This window comes from Dasypus novemcinctus, chromosome 23, assembly GCF_030445035.2.
Source record: "Dasypus novemcinctus isolate mDasNov1 chromosome 23, mDasNov1.1.hap2, whole genome shotgun sequence".
Taxonomy (NCBI): Eukaryota; Metazoa; Chordata; class Mammalia; order Cingulata; family Dasypodidae; genus Dasypus; species Dasypus novemcinctus.
In genome coordinates this window covers 40289389-40317060 of record NC_080695.1, presented here as the reverse complement: position 1 = coordinate 40317060, position 27672 = coordinate 40289389, and the positions used below count along the sequence as shown (strand labels likewise).

At 40.8% G+C, this 27672-nt stretch overlaps 1 protein-coding gene across 1 annotated transcript in view; it reads left to right on the top strand.

Annotated features, from left to right (window-relative positions):
- The window catches only part of LOC101447972 (phospholipid-transporting ATPase ABCA3-like), a 310634-nt gene that overhangs the window by 50167 nt on the left and 232795 nt on the right, over positions 1-27672 (top strand). The window contains exon 5 of the mRNA XM_058286295.2: positions 6318-6471. Coding sequence (XP_058142278.1) covers positions 6318-6471 — 154 coding nt within the window. The remainder of the gene's footprint in view (positions 1-6317; positions 6472-27672) is intronic.

Below are 27672 nucleotides of genomic sequence, written 5' to 3'. Positions count from 1 at the left end.
TGTTTATTGTTTGCCCAGCGGCCAGTTATAGGGCTTGAATTAGCACCCAGAGTTTTGCTCACTGTGCAGAATACCCTTTAGGTAGGGGAGCCGCTTTTACTACTTATTTAGCCATGGTGACTGCGTATTCAGCAAGCCTTTCTCCATTTCTGATAAAACTGCCATTGTTTGTGAGTAGGTTTGATCTGGGCAAAGAAGTGGCCTGTTCTGGAGGTCAGGGCAGCTGACATATACTTTTTCTGTTTTGCTAGCCAGCAAGAGGTTATTTACATACAATTTAAGTTTTTCTGTGGGTAGGAAGCCAGATCCACCGCGTGGACTTGTCTGAAAAGGGTGGGGGAGTTTTGAGACCTGGTATTTTCCCATTCAAAATCAAATAGAGGCTGACTTTGGGGAGCCATGCTCACACAGGAAAAAAACGTCCTTTAAATACAGAACACATAAACCAGATGACCCCAGGCGGTACTGGCAGCAGCAGAGTGTTTCAGGGCTAAGTATTCCCCCCTTTTTGGGGTGGCCTCCCTCGATTGGTTGGGTCTGCATTCTTTAAGGCTGCTGCCAACAGGGAGACCTGTTTTATTCACTTTTGCTTCTCTCTCAGCAGTTTTGTTCCAATTGACAAATATTTTGTGACTTTGAGGAGCTGGGAGATGTTTATCTTTGTGAACCCATTTAGCTTCTGAAGTTTCCATTTGATGTTTGGCACTGCCTGGGCAATGAAAGCTGCATTGATCACTTTCTGGCTTTCTGGGGCTTCTGGGTTGAAGGGGGTGTAGATCCTGAAGGCTTTTCAGTGTTGCTCATAAAAATCTCCGGGAGGTTCTTCAGGCTTTTGAGTGATGGAGGCCGTTTTGGATATGTTTGTGGACTGCCTAGCTCTTTCCTGTACCCCTTTGGTTATTTGTGTTCTGTCTGTTTTTTCTTTATCAGTCCATCTAAATATTTATCAAGAGACAAATTTTCACAGAAACAACTTTTGATTTTGTTGATTCTCTCTTGTTCTTTTATCCTGTATTGTGGACCCTCAGGGTTTAGCCTCCATGGTTTCCTTTATTCACTCCAGGTACGACGTCAGCTTGATGCAGATGGTGGGCTTTTGGGGGCTGCTGCAGGGGTTGTGTCCCCATGACATGATGCCTTGAGGCATGCCATTGCAGACCAGTGGGCCCCCAGAGTCATCCACGCAGATGTCCTTGCTGCTCTTCAGGTGGCCTGCACACAGCATGAAATCCATCACCTTCTGGGCATGGGCCCTGGCACACATGGCATTGGGCAGGAGCTACATGTCCACACAATGCAGTCGTCTGGGTATGAGAACTGCTTGGGTGTGATAGTGCCCCAGCCCGAGGTCACACAGAAGCTCCCCAGCTTGGGTTCCTGGGTGGGCAGTTCCATGACCTTCATTGTGTCCATGAAGAACTGGGCTGTGGCCTAGTGCTCAAACAGGTTGTGTCTGCCCAGCCAGACCTGGTAATTGCTGGGAGAGGGGAAAATGGGAGAAAGAAGAGAGAGAAGGAGGCAGGGAGGTGGGGAAAAGGGGCAGTGGACAGGGTCCCAAAAGAAGAGACATAAAGCATGGGGAGTGAGAGAGCGAGAGAGTGGGCAAGATATAGTCATGGAGAAATGGAGACTGTGAGTGAGAAAATAGGAAGGTGGGGGAGCGGATGTGGCTCAAGTGATAAGACCTCTGCCTACCATATGGGAGGACCCAGGTTAAATCCCTAGGGCCTCCTGTGAGAAAGAAGAGAAAGTGTGCCTGTGTGGTGAGCCAGTGCCCATGCAGTGAGCCAAGTGCCCACATGAGTGTCTGCACGGTGGGCCAAGTGTCTGTGTGGTGAGCCAAGTGCCCGCACAAGGGCCTGTATGGTGAGCCAAGTGCCCACATGGCAAGCCAAGTGCCTGTGTAAGTGCCTGTGTAGTGAGCCAAGTGCCTGCATGAGTGCCCACGTGGTGAGCCACTGCCTGTGCAAGTGAGTCACGCAGCAAGATGGCAACAAAAGAGAGATGAAGGGGAGAGTCAAGGTGAAGCACCGTAGAGATGAGGAACTGAAGAGGTGCAATTGACAGGGAACCTCTCTCCACATCAGAGGTCCCTAGAATTGAATCCCAGTGAATCCTAGAGGAGAAAGATGAGAAGAGAAGACAAAAGGAGCACTAGATACAGAAGATCACATAGCGCATGGACACAGACAGCAAAAACAACAGGGTAGGGGAGGGAGAGGGGAAGAAAAAAATATTTTAGAAACCTGGGAAGGTAGAGTTAGGAAGAGAGTAAAAGGCAGAGAAAAGTGGAGTCAAAACAAGAGAGCATAAAAGGAGAGAGGGATTGGGAAAGGCAGAAAGGGAGATGAATGAGAGATGCAGGGAGCAAAGGGACAGCGGGAGAAAGAGAAAAGGTAGACAGTGAGAACTAGACAAGGGAAAGAAGGGAGAGTGAAAACAGAGTGAAACGGACAAAATGGGACAGGGCAAAGGAAGGAACAGAGAGCATGAAAAATAGAGTGGAAACCTTGATGATGAGAGTAAGATAGCTCTTCATTTTTCTTGTTCTTCCAGTTTTAAGGTTAGGCCTCTGATTTGAAATTTACTTCTTTTTTAGTGTAAACATTTAGAGCTATAAATTTTTCTCTCAGCACTGCCTTTCCAGCATCCCATAAATTTTCGTATGTGGTAGTTTCATTTCCCATCACCTCATGATATTTCCCTAGTTTCCCGTGATTTCCTCTTTAAACCATTTTTTAACTTCCATATATTTGTTGATTTCTATTTTGCCCTCTCTTATTGATCTCTATCTTCATTCTGTTGTGGTTAGAGAAGAAACCTTATATGATTGCAATGTTTTTAAATACATTGAGACTTGCCTTGTAACCTAAGATATGGTCTATCCTAGAGAATGGTCCACATGCACATGAGAAGAATGTATATGATTGTTTGGTGAGTTGTTTGACATTTTGATTAACATATGATAAGGCTGTGAAAAATAAACTTTTTTCCAAGTTTATCCTGTTTTATTTTCTCTGGTCTTCTTGAATGTGCATATTCACTTCTTTTATTAAATTTGGGAAGTTCTCTGTTATGATTACCTTGAATATTCCTTCTGCCTCTTTTCTCTTTCTTCTTCTTTTGGGACTCCCATAATACTTCTTTTAGTGCACTTGATGGTGTCTCATAAGTCTCGTAGTGTGTTTTCCCTTTCTATAATCCTTTTTCCTTTCGTTTCTTCAGCCTGACTTATTTTAGTTGTGATGTCTTTGTATTCACTGATTCTTTCTTCTAACAGTTTCAATCTGCTATTGAAACCCGTTGGTCATACTTCATTTCCATTATTGTGGTCTTCCACTCCTGTAGTTTCATTTGGTTCCTTTTTAGAATTTCTAACTATTGTTCATTTATTGTTTTCATGATATTCTTTAGATCTTTCTCTCTATTTACCTTCACCTCCTTGAGCATACTGAAGATCAGTTTTCAGAAGTCTTTGGTCAGTATGTATACAGTCTGTGTCTCTTCATTGATGTTTTCTGGATTTTTATGCTCTTTCTTTGGATGAACCATCATTTTCTGTTTCTTTGTCCTGTAATCTTTTGTACACAGTGTAAATTTTTAAATGCATTTATTTATTTTTAAAAGATACATACATCATAGAACACCAAAATGTTACATTAAAAAATATAGGCGGTTCCCATATACCCCACTCCCCACAGCCCCCACTTTTCCCATATTAACAACTTCTTTCAGTAGTGTGGTACATTCATTGCAATTGATGAATACATTTTGGAGCACTGCTACACAGCATCGATTATAGTTTACATTGCAGTTTATACTCTCTCCCAGTCCATTCAGTGAACTATGGCCTGCATCTGTCCCTGCAATATCATTCAGGACAACTCAAGTTGTATTTTCAAGTCCTGAAAATACCCTCATATCATACCTCCTTTTCCCTTTCCCTGCCTTTAGCAACTCTTGTGGCCACTGTCTCCACACCAATGATATAATTTCTTCCATTGCTAGGGTCCCAATAATTTCTATAGTAGAATACCAGTAAGTCCACTCTAATCCATATTTCATTCCTCCATCCTGAGGACCCTGGGGTGGTGATGCCCTCTCCATCTCTTAGTTGAAAGGGGGCTTCAATCCCACATGGATGGTGGATGGGACTCTCATGCCTGTAGCTGTAGACTCTTTTGGTTCCTTGGTGTGGTGGTTATCCATCCTCACTTCCCTGTCAGCTGACCTCAATAAGTCCAATGAACTGGAGAGTAGGTGCTGCAACACTGCTGGGGCTCAGGGCACAGCTGGCACACGGACAGCCCAGAGGTTCAAGTCTCCTGGACATTTAAGTCCCCAGTGCCAGCCACAGGTTCAATAAAAGGGATGGAAGAGGCATGTGTAGAGAAGTCATACCTGAGTCCAACTCCATTACACTCAGGAGGACAAATTCCAAAGTAGGACCCACTAGCAAGGCACCTAACTCTGGAACCATCTGCCTTGACCATAGGACCTGGCTGTCTCTGTAGCCCTCAGGAGCATCACTACCTGGTACACTGTACATATTAATATTTTAAAAATTTAAATCCGGGATTTATTCCCTGAGATATCCGAGTTTGTAACCAGCCACTGATATGACAGATTCTCTTGAGTGTCAGGGGCTACCAAAACCAAGTAAATCTAAGCAAAAAAAGAAACCCAAAAAACCCACCTTTTAACACCTTTGTAATTGACTTTGAATTGGTTGTGCTCTCCATCAAACTTTAGCCCTCCTACCATGAAGGTCAGCCCAAGGTGCATGCAAAGTGCAGGGTTCTCCCTGTCTTTCCTGAGCCTGCCTTTTCCTGGCCTTGTGCTTCCTAGTGGCCTTAGGAGTTCCCTAAGGAGTTTGAATGCCTTTTCTATTTCCCAGGAAATACCTATTCTCCCTCTCCTGGGTCTTCTACTTCAGGACTTAAGGCAGGTAAATCTTTGTCCCATGCAGTCTGCCTCATCTTTTTCTCACACTGCTTTTGTTGTCTCAAGCTGCTTTTGTCTAGAGGACAAATTCTGGTAGGAAGGCACACCAGAGAGGAGTTTCCCAAGTCATTGTTTCCCTACAGGAACAAGGCAGGGACCCATAAAGGGAGTGTCAGGCCATCTCCTTACTTCCCTAGCAACAGGTTGAGGGAGGGCCAGGAAGGTTGACGGGAGCGTCTTCTGTGGGTCCCCCAAATTGCGCTTTCTTGACTCTACCCTTGCCCAGCTAATACAGCCCTTCAATTGTCCTCTGCAGCTCTGGGGAAGTATACTGTCTTTAAGTCTCCTCTGCCACCTTTGTCCAGGGTGGGCTGGAATAATGACCACCCTCATAGCCAGCTCCCAGCTATCCATTGTGACTAATCAAAAGCCATGATTGGCAACTGTCCCCATGTCCCCCTCCCCACCCCAGATCTTGGGGAAGTAGTTTTTTATGTCCTTCTCTGGCATCAGCAAGCTATGCCACCAGCCAGACCCCACTGCTGCCTGCCACAAGAGTGGGTGCTGGGTGCTGGTAATCACTGTGATTACCAGTGATTACAATTGGTTACTTGTAATTCAGTAAATACAAGAAACCAGTTTGCTTGTATTTATTGTAATTATCAACCTCTTTCTCCCATTCCTCCCTGGATACTGTACAGTGTTCTGGTGGACTCTGGAGTTTTGAAATACTTGATTCAGACAATTTCTGCTTATTTAATAATTGTTCTGGCGAAGGGACTGATTCCTGAAGTTTCCTTCTCTGCCATCTTCATGCAGTTACTCAGCTCTTTCCATTTAATAGTTTAAAATATTCAGCACTCCACAAATACTCAACACAGTCTTTTTCTGTCTTCATATAGGATTCTTTCTGATATTACGTTAACCTTTAGGAGAGGAAGAGATTTTTGTCCCAGAAGGCATAAAGAAGAAGAAAAATTAATAATACCTTTTGTTGTATTTCATTTCAGTATGCACGCAAGCTAGTTGTTTAGAAAAAAATTGTTCATAGTGATGTGCAGGATTCCACTAATGTTTGCTCACTGAAAACCCACAATATGCATCAAAATGTTGTTGACACTTAGATTTTTAAAAATTTCATGACCTTAAGAGAGGACATATTTAAGGGAAATAGGCTAAGTTTAGATGTGGCCAGAGCATGTTCTCTTGTGCCTTAAAATAAATTTGTTCTCACTTCCTGCTGTTCAGAGTCTGCTTTGGCAATCTGCCTACAAAAGCATGTGTTCCTATATGTACTTCAACTTCTTTTTGTCTCTAAGTTTTCTTATTTTGCTGATTTACAGGTATCATTTGTTTCTTATTGCCTCTTCCAGGTAAACTATTATCTGCGTTTTAGTTCTTTCCAGAGGAGTAAAATGTTGGTGTCGAATTATTTTCCAGCCCAAAGCTGGGAAACAGCTTTACTCTTTCCATCTAATCCTACTGTAGGACCCAGAAACCTGTATGATGAAGATGGGGGAAGTCCTGGTAAGTAGATCTTTAAACATAATTGTTTTAATATCCAAGTTGTATAAGAACCATCACATCTTTATGCTTATATTTCTTGAACCTTGTTATAAAGCGATTTATTTTTAACTTACTGAGGTGGTAGGTTTTGTGTGTGTGTGTGTGTGTGTGTGTTTTTAAGGAGGTACTGGGGATTGAACCCAGGACCTTATACATGGGAAGCAGGCATTTAACCATGGAGCTCTATCCACGTCCCAATGAGAGTTAGTTTTTTTTTTCATTTGTTTGTTTTGTTTTTAGGAGGTACCTGGAATCAAACCTGGGACCTCATACTTGGGAAGCAGGCCTTCAACCATTTGAGCTGCATTCACTCCCTAGTGGTGGTAATTTTTTAACTGAAATTTTCAGTGTCTAAAAACTCTTATAAAAATCCTATACATTTAGGCAGTGTGTTTTTATCACCTTTTATCCTTTCATGATAATTATTATTATATATCCTTTTATGTAGATTTACTAGTGAGATTTTGAATTTAATAACCTATTGTACCCATTTCATGGTACTGACACAGCCTGATTTAATTATACCTATGTGGTTATACACTATTCTATTAGGTTGATGAATAATTTTTACTATAACTGTAGTAATAAATACATAAATAATAATAACTAAAATTTATAATACAAACTACTATTAGAAAGTATTTAAGGGAAGCGTCTGTGGCTCAATCAGTTGGGTTCCCATCTACCATATGGGAGGCCCTGGGTTTGTGCGCCGGGGCCTCTTTGTGAAGGCAGGCAAGTGCTGCGGAGTGCTGCCAGCCTGCAAGCACTGCAGAGAGCCGACTCAGCAAAGTGACACAACACAAAGGGAGCCAAGCGACAACAGAAGAGCACGCAGCAAATGGACACAAAGAGCAGACAGCAAGCAAGCTGAAAAGACAGGGGGGAATAAATAAAAATAAATATAGACACAGAAGAATGCACAGCGAATGGTCACAGAGAGCAGAGAGCAAGCAAAAAAAGCCACAAGGGGCAGGGGAGGGGGGTGATAAAAAAGAAGTAATAACCATTTTTCTTTGAAGCTGAGCTAATGTAAGTTATTAGTACAAAATGCTCATATTAGACCAAAAAGCCTGATTATTTTAAGTGAAGGAGATCAGACACAGAGTACTTCATGTTGCTGTACTTGTTGTTGGGATTCCATTTACATAAAATGTAAATATAAATCCATTTATAAAGATGAGAGGAGATTAGTGGTTATGTAGGTCTGAGGAAGGAATGCTAAGGGGTGTGGAATCTCTTTTTGGAGTAATGAAATCATTCTAAAATTTTTGGAGTAATGAAATCATTCTAAAATTTTTGAGATAATGAATGTGTAACATTGTGATTGTACTAAAAGCCAGTGATTATATACTTTGGACAGAATAGCTGGAAACAGCAGCTGTGTACAATGGGGGAAGCATAAAGAGATTGAGAGGTGAGGAATTTTGTTTGTCTATTTTTTTTTGTTTAAAAAAATTATTGAAGTATACCACTCATACATAAACATACATAAACAATAAGTATATAGTAATAGTTGTGAACTTACAAAACAAGCATACATAGCATCATACAGGACTCTCATAACTCACCCTACCACCAATACCTTGCATTGTTGCTAAATATTTTAAACTAATGATTAAAGAGCATTGGTAAAATATTACTACTAACCAAAATATTTTTCCCCAACCCACCCTATTATTATTATCTTTATATCATTTATATATTGTGGGAGTGCGAGCCACCGTTGCTAAGCCGGCACGGCAGCAGGCGTGTGCACAGCCTGAAGCCGCAGTTCAGGGTGGCTGGAACGGGCGACCACGCCCTCAGCCTGGTACGGGCGAAGCGCCCTCAGCCTACCCGGGCAAGATATATCAGTAACGGGCGCCTCCCGCTATCTCCCGCCTAGCCTAACATCCAGCCAGCTCTCACTTCCCCTTTCCCCTCCCCTATTCCGAACCTCCCTCTGCCTAGCAACCGCTTACAATCACCTATCAGGAAGCAGTACCCGCCCGCACCTATCAGATCTCTCCACGCAGTCCCTAACCCTATAAAGCCGTATCCCCTTCCGCAATAAACTGGACTTGTGCCACCAGCCTGTCTCCGCGATTCCTTCCTAAGTCTTGCGTGCCCTCCATACCTCAGAGCCACCGAGAGAAGTCGCAGAGGCCTCCAGCGGCTCCTCTCCACCCGCCCGCAATATATGAACATACATAAGCAATAAGTGTATAGTAAAAGTTGAGGACTTACAAAGCAAACACGCATAACATTATATAGGGGTCCCTTACATCAACCCTCCACCAACACCTCACATTGTCTTGAGACATTTGTTACAGATTATGAAAGAATATTGTCAAAATCTTACTACTAATTATAGTCCTTATCTTACATTTGGTGTATTTTTCCCCAGCCCACCCTATTATTTTTTAAATATCAATTTTTATGACAGAAGTTGTACATTTATAAAACAGTCATGCTCATGTGCAGAATTCCCAAACAACATTCATCTATCAACACACCACACTGTGGTGGAACATTTGTTACAGATTAAATAATACCATCGGATTGTTACCATGTCCATAGCCTACATATGGCACACATTTTCCATACTGTCCCATTATCAACAAAGTACATCTTTGGCGTAGATTTGAGAATATTATATTATTACTGCTAAACACAGTCCATACATCACTCCAGCTGTATCTTTCCCATGCTTCTCCACATTCCCCCCACCCTGCAAGAGTGATGTACATTTGCTCTAGCTAACAAAGGACACTTTTGCATCTGTACCATCAACCACAATTCTCATCCACCTCTTGGTTTACGGTGCTATTCTGTTCCTAGAATATTCTCTAGCATTCTGTTAATTGGTATTTACATACCTAGACTACCATTTTCAACCACATCCCCATTTATAAACTAGTTGTTACTATGTGTTACCATCCAATCTATACATTTCCACACTTCTACAGTAAACCTAATTAAAACTGCTAGATACATTAAACATCAGTAGTTCATCTCAGTCCTCCTCTTATCTCCTTTAATAATCCACCACCTTGAAGCTATTTCCCTACAATTTCTTCTAGAAGCTTTATGGTTATTGCTTTTACTTTTAGGTTTTTGATCCATTTTGAGTTAATTTTTGCATAAGGTGTGAGATAGGGGTCCTCTTTCCTTCTTTTGGCTATGTATATCCAGTTCTTTCAGCACCATTTCTTGAACACATTGTTATGCCCGAGCTGTGTGGGTTTGACAGGCTAGTCAAAAATCACTTGATCATACTTGTGAGGGCCTGTTTCTGAACCATCAGCTTGGTTCCATTGGTCCATGTAGGTGTCTTTATGCCAGTACCATGCTGTTTTTATCACTATAGCTATGTAATATAATTTAAAGTTGTGAGATGAGAGTTCGCTTTTCCTTTTTAAGATGTTTCTGGCTGTTCAGGACCCCTTACCCTTTCAAGTAAATTTGATAATTGTGGTTTCAATTAAAAATAATAATAATGGTGGAATTTTTATTGGGATTGCATTGAATCTGTATATCAATTTGAGTAAAATTGATGTCTTTATGATATCTAGTCTTCCAATCCATGAGCATGGAATGTTCTTCCAGTTATTTAGGCCTTTTTAAAATTTCTTTTAACATAGAGTTGCAATTTTCTGAATACAAGTGCTTTACATCATTGGTTAGGTTTATACCTATTTGAGTTTTATCTGTCATATTTTATTTTCCCCATTCTTTGACACTTTCAGTTACTTTTGATATAATCTTCATTTCTAAACTCTCTTCCAGGCCTTTCTCTCGTATCTTTTCTTTTCAGGCTCTAGCATACCCTTTAGCATTTCCTGAAAATTTGGGCTCTTGGTTAGAAATTCTCTCAATTTCTGTTTATCTGTGAATATTCTAATCTCACCCTCATTTTTGAAAGACAATCTTGCTGATTATAAGATTCTTGGCTGGAGTTTTTCTCTTGTAATACCTTAAGTATTTCATATCACTGTCTTCTTACCTCCATGGTTTCTGGTGAGAAATCAGCACTTAATCTTATTGGGTATTGTAGCAATTTGATATGGTTATGAATTGCAAAAATAGATATTGGATTATGTCTGTAATCTGGTCTGTACCTGGTCATGATTAAGTTATGATTAGGGCTTTGATTGGGCCACATCATTAGGGTGTTGAGTCCCCACCCCTTGGTGGGTAGGGACTAACAGATAAAAGGCATGGCAAAGGATCAAGTTGAAAGTTCTCAATGTTGGAGTTTTGATGTTGGAGTTTGATGCTGAAGCTTTAAGCTGGAACCCCAGGAAGTAAGCTCACAGAGGAAAGAGAAGCAAGCTCCAGCAAGAGAGGAACCCTGAGCCCAGGAAGAAACAAGTCCTTGGAAGAAAGGAACCCTGAACCCAGAGAGAAGCAAGACCTTGTAAGAGAGGACCCAGGATGCCTGAACCCTCGCGGACGTCGGCAGCCATCTTGTTCCAACTCATGAAAATAGACTTTGGTGAGGGAAGTAACTTATGCTTTATGGCCTGGTATCTGTAAACTCCTACTCCAATAAATCCCCTTTATAAAAACCAACCAATTTCTGGTATTTTGCATCACCACCCCTTTGGCTGACTAATACAGGTATCCTTCATATGTTATGCATTAGTTTTCTCTTGCTGTTCTCAGAATTCTCTCTTTGTCTTTGGCATTTGATGTTCTGATGAGTATTTGTCTCTGAGTTGGTCTGTTTGGATTTTTTTGGATGGGAGTACATTTTTCCTCTTGGACATGGATATCAATGTCCTTCAATAGGGTTGGAAATTTTTCTACCATTATTTCTTCATATATTCCTTCTATCCCTTTTCCCTTCTCATCTCCTTCTGAGACACCCATGACATGTATGTTTGCCTGTCTTTTGTTGTCTTTAAGTTCCCTGAGACCTTGCTCAATTTTTTTCCATTCTTTTCTTCATCTGTTCTTTTGTATGTTCACTTTCAGAGGCCATTTCTTCAAGCTCACCAGTCCTTTCTTCAGCCTCCTCAAATCTGCTATTATATAATTCCAATGTTTTTAAAATTTCATTTATTGTGCCTTTTATTCCCATAAGATCTGCTATTTTTCTGTGTATGCTCTCACATTCTTCTTTGTGCTCATCCATGTCTCTTAATATCCTTAATCTCTTTAGTCATCTCATTGAATTTATTAAGGAGTTTTGGTTGAAAATCTATGATTAGTTGTCTCAACTCTTTTATGTCATCTGGAGGCTTATTTTGTTCCTTTAATTGGGCCACCGCTTCCTGTTTCTTGTGTTGATTATAATTTTTTGTTGGTGTCTTTGCATCTGGCTTATTAGAGTATTTATTCTAGGTAAAGTTTTTCTCTTTAGTTGAGGACTTCCTGCCCTTTCTCCCTTGCTGGTTTTGCAGAAGGAACCAAGGATGTGATTGGTGCTATAAGTTGTGGAAGCTCAAGGTGCCCTCATTGCCCCAGGGACTGATGAAACTTCTCCCAACTTTCTCTTTTGCCAAGGGTAGGACAGAGGCACAGTTGTGTGGAATAATCCAAGTCGTGCAGGCCTAGTCTATAGTTGCCCAGAGAGAATGATGAGGCTTCACGCCCCTTTTTCCCCTGCCTGGGATGGGGATGGGGCTGCAGGTTTGGGCAGCAATCTGTGCAGTGCAGGTCCAAGATGACCACAGCTGCCCTGGTAGACTTCCGTTTTTCAGTTTGTGCCAGACAAAGTAACCTGCAGTTACCTGGATAGGCGGGTGCATGGCCTGCCAGCCTGCTCCCCGCTAGAGGTGGGGCTGAAGCCTACGCTAGGGCTCCAGGCTGATCTAGGTGAAAGAAATTGGTTTCTCACATCACTGTGATTTTCTGCCCTGGCTTCCCCTCAGGCTGGCAGTGAAGTCAAAATAGTTTCTACCGTCCTCTTTCCAATTTGGATTGATTCATACCCTAGCTGTTCCTAGGGTTATTCCTTAGCCAGCTGAGTCTACTAATCAGTAGCCAAAATCAGTGACCAACTTTCTTCTCCTCCCCTGTTTTTGGGAAATGAAGCTTCCAATTCAAGCCACAGAATAGCTCCTGGGGCAACTTGTGCCACCGTAATAGGACAATCACTGGTGTCAGTGGCTTAGCCGATAATTTCCCAGAGAGGCTAGTGCAGGTCCCCCCAGCTTCCTCCCTCCCAGAGGTGGAGCTGAGTCTTAGGCTAGATCTGCAGTTTGATCTGGATGGAAAGAAACCAGTCATTACCAGCACTGTGATTCCGCCACCCCACCCTTCCCCTTGTGCCAGGCATGGAATTAAGGTGGCGGCTACCAGCCTCTTTCTGACTGGGACAAGCTCAAACCTTAGCTGGTCTCAGGATTATGCTTTAACCCACCAAATTTACTTCTTATTAGCTGAAGTTGGTACCTAGCTGTCTCTTCCTCCCCTGTTTTTGGGAAGTGGAGCTTTCAATTCCAGCTGCAGAACAGCTCCAGAGGTGGCTTGTGCCTCCTGTGGAGGATGGGTACCAGCCTCTGTTGTGTGGAGCACTCTACTTACGAATCTTCTCTGCAGATGGGCAGTATCCTCCTTCCATTCCTTCAGGTATGTTGCAGGATGCTCTTCTGGTCTCCTGGAGCCCCCAAACAGGTGCTCCAGCTAGCTCCAGATAGCTCTGGGTGTTTGCTAACTGCCCTGTAGCAGGAGCTGACTCTAGGAACTCCTTACTCCCCCACCATCTTACTGGTTGTCCCTATTTCTTGTTTATTTTTATTATTACTAAAATAATGAAACTGCTCTAGTAATGATTGGAGTGATTAATGCACAAATATGTGATTGTAGCAAATACCATTGACTCTACACTTTGGATGAGTTGTATGTATATTAATAAGTATCGATAGAATTGATTTTTTTAAAGTATTAAATATAAGTCTTTTATGAACACCTTTAGGAAATTATTCAACAAAAGAAACAAGCTCTGACCTATTTAGCATATTTCTTGAAAGTTTGAAACAACTACTTCTTTAAATAAGGTAAATGCTGAAAAAAAATGATGAAATACAATTTGACAGACCATTGTGCTGTCAAATGGTCTGATGAAATCTTAAAAGCAAAGTTCAGAACACTATTAAGAAATTATAGTTAGGTAAACTACTTATTCATCAGCACAACACTGTGATGAATATCCAAATATTTATGCTATGTTAGGGTAGTGGGAGTGTGTTCTGTATTTTTTTCTTTTTATAAAAATTTTCAACATTATTTTTCTAATCATAAAATTTAAAGGGTAATCCGATGGGTATTTTTTTCCAGTTTATGTTGTTGCATTATGAAATTAGTCTGGGGCATTACCTTATGTGTTAGTCTGGTAAAAAATATTAGAAAACTGGAAAATGCTAAAATTTGCAGATCTGTGAGGATATAGAAATAGAAATATATGGCTAGAGGGAGGGTACATAAATTGGTTTGGCCATTCTGGAGAGCATTCTGACAGTGGAAATCAAATTAAGCATATTCTCCTGGGTAAAATTCTTTTTTTTTTTCCTCCAAATTATACTCAATTTATTCATTTTTAAAAAAATATTACATTCAAAAAATATGAGGTCCCCATTCACCCCCACTGCTCCCACCCCACCACTCCCCCCACAGTAACATTCTCCCCCATCATCATGACACATCCATTGCATTTGGTGAGTACTTCTCTGGGCATCACTGCACCCCGTGGCCTGTGGTCCACACCATAGCCCACACTCTCCCATGTTCCATCCAGTGGGCCATGGGAGGACATACAGTGTCCGGCAATTGTCCCTGGAGCACCACCCAGGACAACTCCAAGTCCCGAAAATGCCTCCACATCTCATCTCTTCCTCCCATTCTCTGCACCCAGCAGCCACCATGGCCATTTTTCCACACCAATGCCACATTTTCTCGATTATTAACCACAATAGTTCATGAATAGAATATCATTAAGTCCACTCTAATCCTTACTGTATTCCTCCTTCCTGTGGACCTTGGCTTGGTTGTGTCCATTCCACATCTATGTCAAGAGGAGGCTTTGATTCCACATGGATACTGGATGCAATCCTCCTGCTTTCAGTTGTAGGCACTCTAGGCTCCATGGTGTGGTGGTTGACATTCTTCAACTCCATGTTAGCTGAGTGGGGTAAGTCCAATAAATCAGAGTGTAGGAGCTGAAGTCTGTTGAGGCTCAGGGCCTGGCTATCATATTGTCAGTCCAGAGATTCAAATCCCCTAGATATATCTTAAACCCCAGCACCAACTACAATTCCCGTAAAGTAGCATGAAAGGTTTGTGAAAAGAGATCCCATCTGAGTCCAGCTCCATCACGCAGAAACACCAGCTCCAAAGAAGGGCCAACTGACATGGCAGTGAACGCCATCTGCCATGACCATAGAACCTGTGGGTCTCTTTAGCCCTCAAAAGGACCAATACCTGGGGTTGTATCTACTTTATCTGTCTCTTAGACTCTGCTCAGGTGTGCATAAGGGCAATCCTTCGAAAACCTCCAGACTCTTTTTTAGAAACTCATAGCCATATAAACTCATTTGTCCTTTCCATTTCCCCCTTACTTTAGGTCAGACAGCATTTTTAACTCCTGTTATTATATGTAGACAGGGATATTGTGCTGGTCCACGTTGAAACTTTAATTCAAGGTCATTTTCTAGTTACGTCATCAGCTGGTACTTGGTAGTGATCCCTTGGTGCCAGGGAGGCTCATCCCCGGGTGTCATGTCCCATGCTGGGGGGAAGGCCTTGCATTTACATGCTGAGTTTTGCTTTGAGACTGGCCACATTTGAGTAACACGGAGGCTGTCAGGAGGGAACTCTTAGGCACAGTGCTGCTCTAGGTCTTGTTCTTATTTCAGGTGTAAAGGCTCACAAGCATAGTCATTAGTATCAGGTGCTCACTGTTGGACGCTCATTCCTTCCTGGTCCTTGCCATTGCACCCGGGGGACTGCCGCTGCTCCCCTAGGGACCACGATAGAGTCCCCCTGGCCAGGAACCCAGTACCCCACCAGCTGTTGTTTTTAATTGCTTCCACTATGAGTATATCCAAACATTTCCATGCACCCTGGACACATGCCCTGTATAACTCCTTGTCAACCATATATCACCTGTCAATAACATCCCATACCAGTATTCCTCCACTGCCATTGTTGAACCACTCTGTGGTCCAAAACTTCCTGAAAAGCGAAGCCCAATATAATGTCAGGTTCCCTTACTAGTAAAATGGAATATAGCGATGCGTTTAAAGGTTACATATAGAATACATATTGATTTGGAAAAATTCTACATCATATCTTTTTCTTTTCTTTTTTCTTAATTATTGAGCTTCTCTTCACAAGAGCCTTAGATCACAGTAGTTCATCTATACAATATACAGTACTCCCACATATTCATTATAAAACCTTTTCCCTTCCACAGCGATAATCTTTTGACTTATTCATAGCATATTTACTGAAACTGATGTACAGATAATGAGACAATAGCTTTCAAACAAGTTGACATTTGTGTTTACATTGTGGTTTATACTTTAGGCTATACACTTTTCTTAATTTTTAAATTATCCTATGTTTTACATTATGGTTTACATTATTAGTCTGTCGTCCCCTATATGTTTTTGGTGAAATATTACATGTTTTATATCCATCCTTGTGTACTCTTGTGAAACATTTCTTTTGCCCTCACATTTACTTTGGTTCAATCTATTCATTTTCTATTTCCCCCTCCCCTTGAGGCCCACAGTGACAGTCAGTCTTCATTTTTTGAGGAGCCATGTTCAGAGATACTTGCAACAGTGTGGAGGGCTTGACTTACTCAACTGCCCTAATGCCCTGGGAGCCACCCTTTCTCTTGAGAGATAAAGTTCTCTCTATTTGATGGCATTAGTCCTCCCCAGGATGTGGGTCTACTTTCACTCTCATTATATGGGTCTCTACCCAATGGTATAACCCACTCTGGCAAAATGAGCATTCAGATATTCCCTAGGAGTCTGTCCTGCATCACATTATCCCCTTTGCATATCTTAAACAGGTAACTTTCCTAATTATATTTTCAAAAGGTTTTCTCAGCATTATACTCTCAACCAACACCTGACAATCTCCTATGTTCGTATGCTGCCCCACCCTCCCCCCAATTTCTTGGGTAATTTTACCCATCCTTAGCCCCCTCAAACCCGCAAAGCCCCACCCAAAGGTAACCCTATGCCCCCATTTTATCTCTTCCTTGTGCACATACTTACCTCCAGCTTATCATAGATTTCACCCAAGTAGGTGTCAGCTTACATCCTGCCTCTACTCCCCGATTTCCTGTAAGCCTATTTTCCAGTCTCTAGCTCTCTGAGGCAGCTTGCTTATTTCATATCATTGAGGTCATGTAGTATTTGTCCTCCAATGTCTGGGTTGCTTCACTCAACATAAGGTTCTCAAGATTCATCCATGTTATCATGTGTGTTTGTAGTGTATTTGTTCTTAAAGCTGAGTAGTATTCCATTGTATGTATATACCACATTTTATTGATCCACTCATCTGTTGATGGGCATTTGGGTTGATTCCAACTTTTGGCGATAGTGAACAATGCTGCTATGAACATTGGTGTGCATGTATCGGTTTCTGTCCTTGTTTTCAGTTCTGCTGGGTATATACCCAGCAGTGGTATTGCTGGGTCATATGGCAAATCTATGGTTAGTGTTTTGAGAAACCGCCAAACTGTCCTCCAGAGTGGTTGGATCCTTCTGCATTCCCACCATCCACCAGCAGTGGATGAGTGTTCCCATTTCTTCACATCCTCTCCAGCATTTGTATTCTTCTGTTTTTTTCGTAGCTGCCAGTCTTATGGGAGTAAGGTGGTATCTCATTGTAGTTTTGATTTGCATTTCCCTGATAGCTAAAGATTTGGAGCATTTTTTCATGTGCTTTTTAGCCATTTGTATTTCTTCTTTGGAGAAGTGTCTGTTTAAATCTTTTTCCCATTTTTTAAATGGGTTGTTTATCTTTTTATTTTCAAGATATAGGAGTTCTTTATATACGCAAGTTGTAAGTCTCTTATTGGCTATATGGTTGCCAAATATTTTCTCCCATTGTGTAGGTTCCCTTTTTACTTTCTTGACAAACTCCTTTGAGGTGCAGAAGGCGTTAATTTTGAGGAAGTCCCATTTATCTATTTGTTCTTTTGCTGCTCGTGCTTTTGGTGTGATGTTCATGAAGCCATTTCCTATTACAAGCCCTTGTAGATTTTCCCTACACTGCTTTCCAAGGTTTATGGTCTTGGCTCTTATATTTAGGTCTTTGATCCATCTTGAGTTGATCTTTGTATAAGGTGTGAGATGGTAATCCTCTTTCATTTTTCTACATATGGATATCCAGTTCTCCAGGCACCATTTGTTGAATAGGCCATTCTCTCCCAGTTGAGAGGGTTTGGTGGCTTTATCGAATATTATATGGCTATATATATGAGGTTCTATATCAGAACTTTCAATTCGATTCCATTGGTCTGTGTGTCTCTCCTTATGCCAATACCATGCTGTTTTCACTACTGTAGCTTTGTAGTATGTTTTGAAGTCAGGTAGTGTGATTCCCCCAATTTCGTTTTTCTTTTTCAATATGTCTTTGGCTATTCGGGGCCTCTTTCCTTTCCAAATAAAGTTCTTAGTTAGTTTTTCTAGTTCCTTAAAGAAGGCCGTGTTGATTTTTATTGGGATTGCATTGAATGTGTAGATCAGTTTTGGTAGGATAGACATCTTAATAATATTTAGTCTTCCTATCCATGAACAAGGAATATTCTTCCATTTATTTAGGTCTTTGATTTCCTTGAACAGTGTTGTGTAGTTCACTGTGTATAAGTTTTTTACATCTTTGGTTAAATTTATTCCTAAATATTTGATTTTTTTATTCTTTATTGTGAATGGTATTTGTTTCTTGATTTCCTCCTGATCTTGCTCATTATTAGTGTACAGAAATGCTACTGATTTTTGCGCATTGATCTTATAACCTGCGACTTTACTAAACTCATTTATGAGTTCTAGAAGCTTTGTTGTAGACCTCTCAGGATTTTCTATGTATGGGATCATGTCATCTGCAAATAATGAAATTTTGACTTCTTCCTTTCCAATTTGAATGCCTTTTATATCTGGTTCTTGCCTCCATGCTCAAGCAAGTACTTCTAAGACAATGTTAAATAGGAGCGGAGACAGTGGGCATCCTTGTCTTGTTCCTGACTTTAGAGGGAAGGATTTTAGGATTTCCCCATTGTAAACAATGTTGGCTGTAGGTTTTTCATATATTCTCTTTATCATGTTCAAAAAATTTCCTTGTATTCCGATCTTTTGGAGTGTTTTTATCAAGAAAGGGTGCTGTATTTTGTCAAATGCTTTTTCTACATCTATAGATATAATCATGTGATTTTTTTACTTCAATCTGTTTATATGGTGTATTACATTGATTGATTTTCTTATGTTGAACCATCCTTGCATACCTGGAATGAGTCCCACTTGGTCATGGTGTATAATTCATTTTATGTGCTGTTGAATACGATTAGCAAGTATTTTGTTAAGTATTTTTGCGTCTAGGTTCATTAGAGAAATTGTTCTGTAATTTTCCTTTCTTGTGGTGTCTTTGTTTGGCTTTGGTACTAGGGTAATGTTGGCATCATAGAAGGAGTTAGGCAATGTTCCTTTTGTTTCGATTTTTTGGAAGAGTTTCAGCAGGATTGGTGTTAGTTCTTTCCGGAATGTTTTGTAGAATTCACCTGTGAAGCCGTCTGGCCCTGGGCTCTTCTTAGTTGGGAGGTTTTTAATGACTGATTCTATCTCTTTATTTGTGATTGGTTTGTTCAGATCATCAATTTCTTTCTTCATCAATGTAGGCTGCTTATGTGTTTCTAGGAATTTGTCCATTTCCTCTGAATTGTCATTTTTGTTGGAATATAGTTTTTCAAAGTATCCTCTTATGGTAGTCTTTATTTCTGTGGGGTCAGTGGTGATATCTCCTTTCTCCTTTCTTATTTTGTGTATTTGCATCTTCTCTCTTTTTTTCTTTGTTAGTCTCACTAAAGGTTTGTCAATTTTATTGATCTTCTCAAAAAACCAGCTCTTGGTCTTGTTTATCTTTTCAAGTGTTTTCTTATTTTCTATTTCATTTAGTTCTGCTCTTATCTTTGTTATTTCCTTCCTTCTTCTTCCTGTTGGATTACTTTGTTGTTTTTTTCCTAATTCCTCCAAATGTGCATTTAGTTCTTCAATTTTTGCTCTTTCTTCTTTTTTGATGTATGAATTTATGGCTATAAATTTCCCTCTCAGTACTGCTTTTGCTGCAGCCCATAAATTTTGGTATGATGTGTTATCATTTGTTTCATGGTAGTCATTGATTTCTTTTGAGATTTCCTCTTTGACTCACTGTTTTTCTAAGAGTGTGCTGTTTAATTTCCATTTGGTGTGAAATCTGGGCCTCTGGCCCTTGCAGATTTCCAGCTTCCCTCCACTGTGGTCAGAGATATTATTTTGTATGATTTCAGTCTTTCTGAATTCACTGAGACTTTCTTTGTGGCCTAGCATATGGTCTATCTTGGAGAATGATCCATGTGCACTTGAGAAAAATGTATATCCTGCTGTGTTTGGGTCTAATGATCTGTATATGTCTATTAGATCCAGCTCCTCTAATATACTGTTCAAATATTCCGTTTCTTTAGTGATTCTCTTTTGAGATGTTCTGTCCAGAGTTGATAGTGGTGTATTAAAATCCCCCACTATAATTGTAGATGCATCTATTCTTTCACTTAGTTTTCCAGCGTTTGCCTCACGTATTTAGAGGCTCCTTTGTTAGAAGCATAAATATTTATGATTGTTAGTTCTTCTTGACAGATTGTCCCTTTCACTAATATGTAGTATCCTTCTTTGTCTCTCACAGTTGTTTCGCATTTAAAGTCTATTTTGTCTGATATTAATATAGCTACTCCTGCGTTTTTTTGGTTATTGTTTGCTTGTAAGATTGTTTTCCAACCTTTCACTTTCAGCCTCCATGAGTCTCTGGGTCTAAGATGTGTCCCATGTAGACAGCATATAAATAGGTCATATTCCTTATCCAATGTCCCAGTCTGAATCTTTTCGTAGGTGATTTTAATCCATTGACATTCAGTGTTATTACTTTCAAGGAATTATTTATGTTAGCCATATTTTGATTGGACTTGTGTTTGTCATATTTTGTTTGTTTGTTTGTTTCTTTCTTTCTCTTTTTGTCTTTTTTGCTGCCCTTACACTCTCCTCCAACTCTGCCTGTCCTGTTTTTTCCTTTCTTCCTGCAGAACTCCCTTTAGAATTTCTTGAAGGTGAGGTTTCTTGTTGGCATACTCTTTCAGTTTCTGTTTATCTGTGAATATTTTGAACTCTCCATCATTTTTGAATGCTAGTTTAGCTGGATAGAGTATTCTTGATTGGAAATTTTTTTCTTTTAGTACCTTGACTATATACCACTGCCTTCTTGCCTCCATGGTTTCAGATGAGAAATCAGCACCTAATCTTATGGAGCTTCCCTTATATGTGATGGTTTTCTTTTCTCTTGCTGCTTTTAGAATTTTCTCTTTGTCTTGAGTGTTGGATAATTTGACAAGTATATGTCTTGGGGTGGGCCTGTTGGGGTTTATGATGTTTGGGGGGCGCTGTGCTTCTTGGATATGTACATCTGTCTCTTTCAGTAGATTTGGGAAGTTTTCAGCCATTATTTCCTGCAACACTCCTTCTGACCCCTTTCCCTTCTCTTCTCCTTCTGGGATGCCTATAATACATATGTTTGTGCATTTTGCTTTGTCATTCAGGTCCCTAAGTCCTAGCTGGATTTTTTCTATCTTTTTATCGATCAATTCTACTCTCTGTTTGATTTCCGATGTACTGTCTTCCACATCACTAATTCTCTGCTCTGCCTCTTCTAATCTGCTGTTATTTGCTGTGAGTGTATTTTTGATTTCTTGAACTGTGGTGTTCATTCCCATCATATTTGTTATCTTTTTGCATATGTCTGCAATTTCCCCTCCAAGTATTGGCTTCATATTGTTAACCTCTTCCTTTACTTCATTAAATTTGTCTGTGATATATGTTCTGAGATCTTTAATTACCTGTGCAAAGTTCTGCTCCCCTTCCTGGTTTTTAGGTTGTTCATTGGATTCAGCCATGTTCTCCTGATTACTGGTTTGGTTTGTAGATTTTTGTTGCTGTCTGGTCATCATTTTATCTTGACAGGTTTAATCAGTTCCTTAGCTTCTTTGTCTAGTCTTGGGGATAAATTAGCTGTTGTTTTTGCATAAGTGTTATATCTTCTCTTTGTCACTTTGTTCTTCCTATTCTAATTTCTTATTGCTGGCTGAGTTCACTTTGAACGAAAGTATTAGTGCCAGGGAAAGGCAATTGTGTAAGCAAGGAAAAAGTGTAAAGTAGTATCGGTCATAAACGTTAACAGAGCAACAATATGAGATCTGGGAGGATGGATATTAGATTCATGTAAGTTATGTAGAGTTATAGCAGTAGGTAGAGTACCTATAATGAGGTAGTTGACTTAATATGGGAGAAATATAGCATGAATTAAAAAGCTAGTGTTTTCGTGAGAGAGGGAAAGAGAGAAGAAAGGCAGTAGTTTCAAGAGTGGATAAAAGACAGAAAGCAAAACAAAGGTATTAGAAATTAAGAGTTAGACAATTTGGGGATCAAAGAAACGGAGGTGGAATATAGGAGAGACAGTAGATGATGGAGGATATCAAGATGTAGGGGAAAGGGGGTAGTGTAGGTAGCCAAAATCAATTCACACAGAAATGAGGCAACGGAGGATGAGGAAACCCAGCAAATGTGAGGTGTTCCCTGCAGCGCCTATTGTATAATTGAGATAAAATAAAATAAGAAGAAAATCGGGACAAGAGAGGAAAAAAAAGAGAAGAAAGAAAGAAAGAAAAAGGGGGGTGGGTAAAGGGAGGGGAACAAGTAAGGAAAAGAAAAAAAGATATAGAACAACCACAACAGCAACAACAAAAAACCCCCTAAATAACTAAAAAAAAAAAAAAAAAGACCTTGGGGGATACAATGGGAGAAAAGACTAGGAGATAATGTAATGTTAGCAATCAGGACAATAAAAAATAAAAAATAAAATAAAAATAAAACAAAACAAAAAAGATAAAACGCAAAAGTTGAGGGCTAGGACATTCAAGGACCTCAGATGGACTTCAGGGCATGGTGGATTCAGGGATGGAAAGTCTGTGATATTGCAGACTCAAGAGGTGTGAGTCTCTGGGGTGTGGGCCACCAGGGTTTAGGACACAGACCTGGCAACCTCAAATCTGGTTAACAGGGATCCTGGGAGCACTGCAGTGCAACACAGCCTTCGGGGATCCCCGCAGCTGGGTGCCAGCCCTATGGGGGTGGTCACATCCGCAAACTCTGACCTATGTGTCAGAAACCCGCAATTCACCCTCTCACTAGGATCTCTTCTGTGGCTGTATCACTAATTCGACTTCAGGACACCTACCGCCCTGTAAGCCCCCGAAACAGCCACCTGGGGATGCCTCTACACTGCAACCAATTTAATGACGCTGCAGATCAATAGCCAGGCCCAGGGGGCGGGGCTCCAGCTGGAAGCGCTGATATCAGTGTCCGAAACCAAAATTCCCACGCTTTGCAAAATATTCCCCTAATCGGCTTCCAGACGTCTCCCACCTTGCCAGCCCCTGAAACAGCCTCCTGGTGACGTCTCTTTATTGCGAGCGATTTAAGACTGCTGCAGAATCGCAGCTGGCCTTGGGGGCGGGGCTCTACCCAGAAGCGCTATTATTTGTGTCCGCACTCAAAAATTCCCCGTCTCACAATAAAACTCCCGTCTGTCTCCCCAAATTGGTCTGCGAAGGCCTCCTGCCCTGTTAGCCCCCCAATAGCCCACTCTGGGCTTATGAATTCCCCAGTACTGCAGAGCCTCCAGGAATCGCTGCCGCGGTGCTGGTGCCGCGGCTCCACCCACCCCAGGAGGGAGCGTCCCACAGCGCAGCCCCCACCTCCGTATAATAGAGCCTCAATTTTATCTTATACACGAATTTTCTCTGTTACCTTCCCACCAAATTGATGTCCAGACACCTCCTGCCTTGCAAAATCCCGAAACAGCCTGGTCTCGAAGAATTTCCAACGCTGCCCAGCCACTTCTTTGCAGGAGAGTTTATCAGGTGCACTCACTCAACCACCATCTTGCCCCACCCCCTCGGGTAAAATTCTTAAAGAAACTATTTTATGGATCCAGGAGAATGTGTGTGTGTGTGTAGGAATTTAAATATATATATGATACGTATACCATAACATAAAGTATATTAATAAACCAATTGATTAAAGCTTTTAAACCCTATTTTTATTATTGAATTACCTGCTTATTCTATAAAATCTTATCCTAAATCGAACCTTTATTTATGCAGTAGTTCTAAATAGAAAGTCAATTGTTATTTACACAATAATCTATTTTAGCCTTAAGTTCTTAGCTAAATTTTTTGAGTTCTTACTTTGAACTACTATTTTGAGAAAGGTCCTGAGTCAGATAGATTCTGTGCTAAGGGCTAAATAACTCGTAAGCATTGGAGTTGGAACTTGAAAAAAGGCAGTCTGCACCTAGTGTCTACATTGAACTTTTCCCAATACAGAACTTATTCGATTTATGTAAATGTGATCTTCCATGGAGAAACCAGCTGTATATTTAACAAAAGTGGAGAGTGGTGGATTGGATTAGAATCTGGAAGAATCTCAAATTGTAACTAGATATTTCAGTTTAGCAGTTTTCCCTCTTTTATCTCTGGAATTTTTGCTCAGCAGTTGGTAGTGCAGATGAGTTAGAAAGTAGAAAGAGTTCATGCAGTCTCCCAGTGCTTATACTCTGTGGATCTGATAGAATTTAATCCCAAAGTAAAGTAAAATTCGCTGAAACTTCAGCACAGCCTTGTCCTATTACAAAGCCTTAGAAAATAAAAAAATACCTGTTCATTTGCAATGCCACAGGGAATGGATATATGGGCAAAGGAATAAAGGAAGATATGCTTGGTCTCATTTGAAAGCAAAACTGAACTCAACTTAGGTTCAACTCAACTCTTATGGAATTTGGAATATGGAATTATGGAATCACTAGCTGCATGAAAATACTCTTTAAGGAAAAAAGAAAGCACAAATTATACTTTAGTTTCAACTTTTTTTTTTAATGTTACATTTAAAAAAATGAGGTCCCCATACAGCCCCCATGTACCTCACCCCAATCCTCCAATGTCAACAACCTCTTTCATCAATGTGGCACATTCATTGCATTTGGTGAATACATTTTGGAGCACTACTGCCCCACATGGATAGTGGTTTACACTGTAGTTTCCACTCTAACCCAGTCCACCCATTGGGCCATGGCAGGACCTATGATGTCCAGTAACTGTCCCTGCAGTACCACCCAGGACAACTCCAAGTCCTGAAAATGCTCCCACATCATATCTCTTCTTCCCTCTCCCTACCCTCAGCAGCTACTATGGCTACTTTCTCCACATTAATGCTACATTTTCTTCTATTACTTATCACCATAGTTCCAGAATAGAATATCAGTAAGTCCATTCTAATCCATACTCTATTCCTCCATCCTGTGGACCCTGGCATGATTATGTCCACTCCAACTCTATATTGAGAAGGGGCTTAGATTCCACACTGATGATGAAAGCCATGTCATTTGGCCCTACTCTGGAGTTTGTGTTCCTGAGTGTGATAGAGTAGGACTCAGATGTGACCTTTCTACACATGCCACTTCTGTCACATTTACTGGACCTGTGGTTGGTGCTGGGGTTGTTGTATACTCAGGAGACCTGAATCTCTGGACTGTCCATGTGACAGCCAGGCCCTGAGCCTCAGCAGACTTGCAACTCCTACTCTCTGGTTTATTGGACTTACCCAGGCCAGCTAAACAGGGAGGTGAAGAAGGTCAACCACCACACCAGGGAAGAGTGACTACAACTGCAAGCAGGAGAAGTGCATCCATTATCCATGTGGCATCTAAGCCTAAAGAACATATTCTTAATCTGCAGGAAGAGCAATAAAAAATGTCACCTTAGGGCACCATAGAAAACCCCTTGCAGCTAGAGAAAGAAAGTAGGGGAAGAAAAGGCTCTATCTCTGGAAAAGAAGGAATATGTGCTAGGCTATCACTCCAGCTAGAAAAAAGGCAGCAGCATTTATGAAAGCCATACCACTTAGACCCAGCTTCACAGTGCCCACCCACAACCGAGGCTTTATTAGTGCATCAGAGGAGACTACCAACACCACAGGAACAATTGTCAGGTAAAAATAGCAATGAGAAATAGGTGGGCGAGTTCCAAGGGACAGATTCTGTCTGAGGGGAGGCATAAAATAAAGACCCAAACCCAAGAGGGGAGAGAACTGGCATACCATCTAGCAGAGTAGCCCAAATCCTAAATATTAGGTTTCACTCAAGGAATCTGAAGCCTTCTGTGTTTCATTACTGGTACCCTGTCAACAACAAACTTCGAACTCCAAACCTACTCCTTACTAGATTAACAGAAATCCCCACAACAAAGGATAAGCATAAGGAAAGTTGTTACCTCTAAGCGTTGAAATTTACTTTTATATCTACTGTGCTATACTACATGTCTGGCTTACAACAAAAAGATTATGAAACACTCCAAGGCAAGGAGGAACAGAATCCAAAAAAACAAAGCAGTTATCCAAACCATACTCAGATATGATACAGATGTTGGAATTATCAAATAGGGGATTTTAAATAACCATGATAAATATGTTAGATTTTTATGATGGTAGACAACAAGCAATATCAGATGAATAATTTCAGTAGAGAGATGGAATCTATAAGAAGCGGGGGAAAAAAGCTAGAAATAAGAAGCACAATAACAATATGAAGAATGCCTTTGGAAGACTCATCAGCAAACTCAGAATAGCTAAGGGAAAAAAAATTAATAAACAAGAAGGTAGGTCAAGTGAAATTTTAAAAGAAGGAAGAAAAGAACAACATGGTCATGATCTTTAGGGCAATATAAAGTGGTTGAAGACTTCCATTTCTGGGAAGATGGTATGGACTTGCTATTCCCTATTTCTCCCACTAAATATAATTTAAAATCCTGGGCATTATATATAAGACAATCATTATGACAATATGAAAGGTGAAGAAAGAAAGGCAGCCCAGCTAAAGGCCTCTGGATCTGAGGAACATCCTGGTGGTGAGTTCCTTGCGTTTTATTTTTATATAATGTATAACCAACTTGGAGCTGAAGAAGCCAGAAACAGAAACATCAACTGGCGCCAGCAAAAATTCCCAACAAAAGCCTGCACTCTCTAGCAAAGGACCAGAATAGGGGCAATGCAGCAAACAGAAAACTTTTAGACAATAGCCATTTTACTCCAGCCAAACATGACAGGAAAATAGTGGCTGCCACCCATGACAGCAAAGACCAGTGAGAAGCCTAGACTTTCGCTTTAGCAAAGCTGTAATGGTATGCCCCAAACAACCCCAGTAGGGTAGTGTAGGAGAACACCACTACAAGAGAATTTTTATGTCACTGATGGATAATGGGTCACTCCAACCTCAATGTCAGTGGAGACCATCTGGGAAGTCTAGATCTCCACCCCTATGTAGCTGTAATGAAGCACTTCTCTCCCTCCCCACTGGGTGTTGTCATTGGAGGCCTAGGGGAGAGTCAGAACTTTCACCATTCCCAGTGTTAATGAGACACTCCAGCCATGGTGTCAGTGGAGACCATGTAATTTGCTGGAACTCCCACGTGCACCCAGTAGTAAGAAGACTCCCCTCAGGTGTCAGTGAAAGCTGAATGGGAAACCTGGACTGCTGCCTCCACTTAGCAGTAGCAAGATAGCAACCCCCCTTTCCACTGTCAAAGGAGTTTCAGAAAAAGGCAGCTAAACAGAAAATGCAAATAAGATCCAGATTTTCATCACATAATTTGAAAATATCCAGGTTTCAGTTGAAAATCACTCATCATACCAAAACCAAGACAATCTGAGACTAGATGACAAAAAACAATTAATAGATATTGTATTTGTTCCCTGAGACTGTCATAACTTCCACAAATTGGGTGACTTAAAAACAGCAGAACTTTATTCTTTAACAGTTCTAGAGGCCAGAAGTTCAAATCATGATGTTGGCATGGCCCCACTCCCT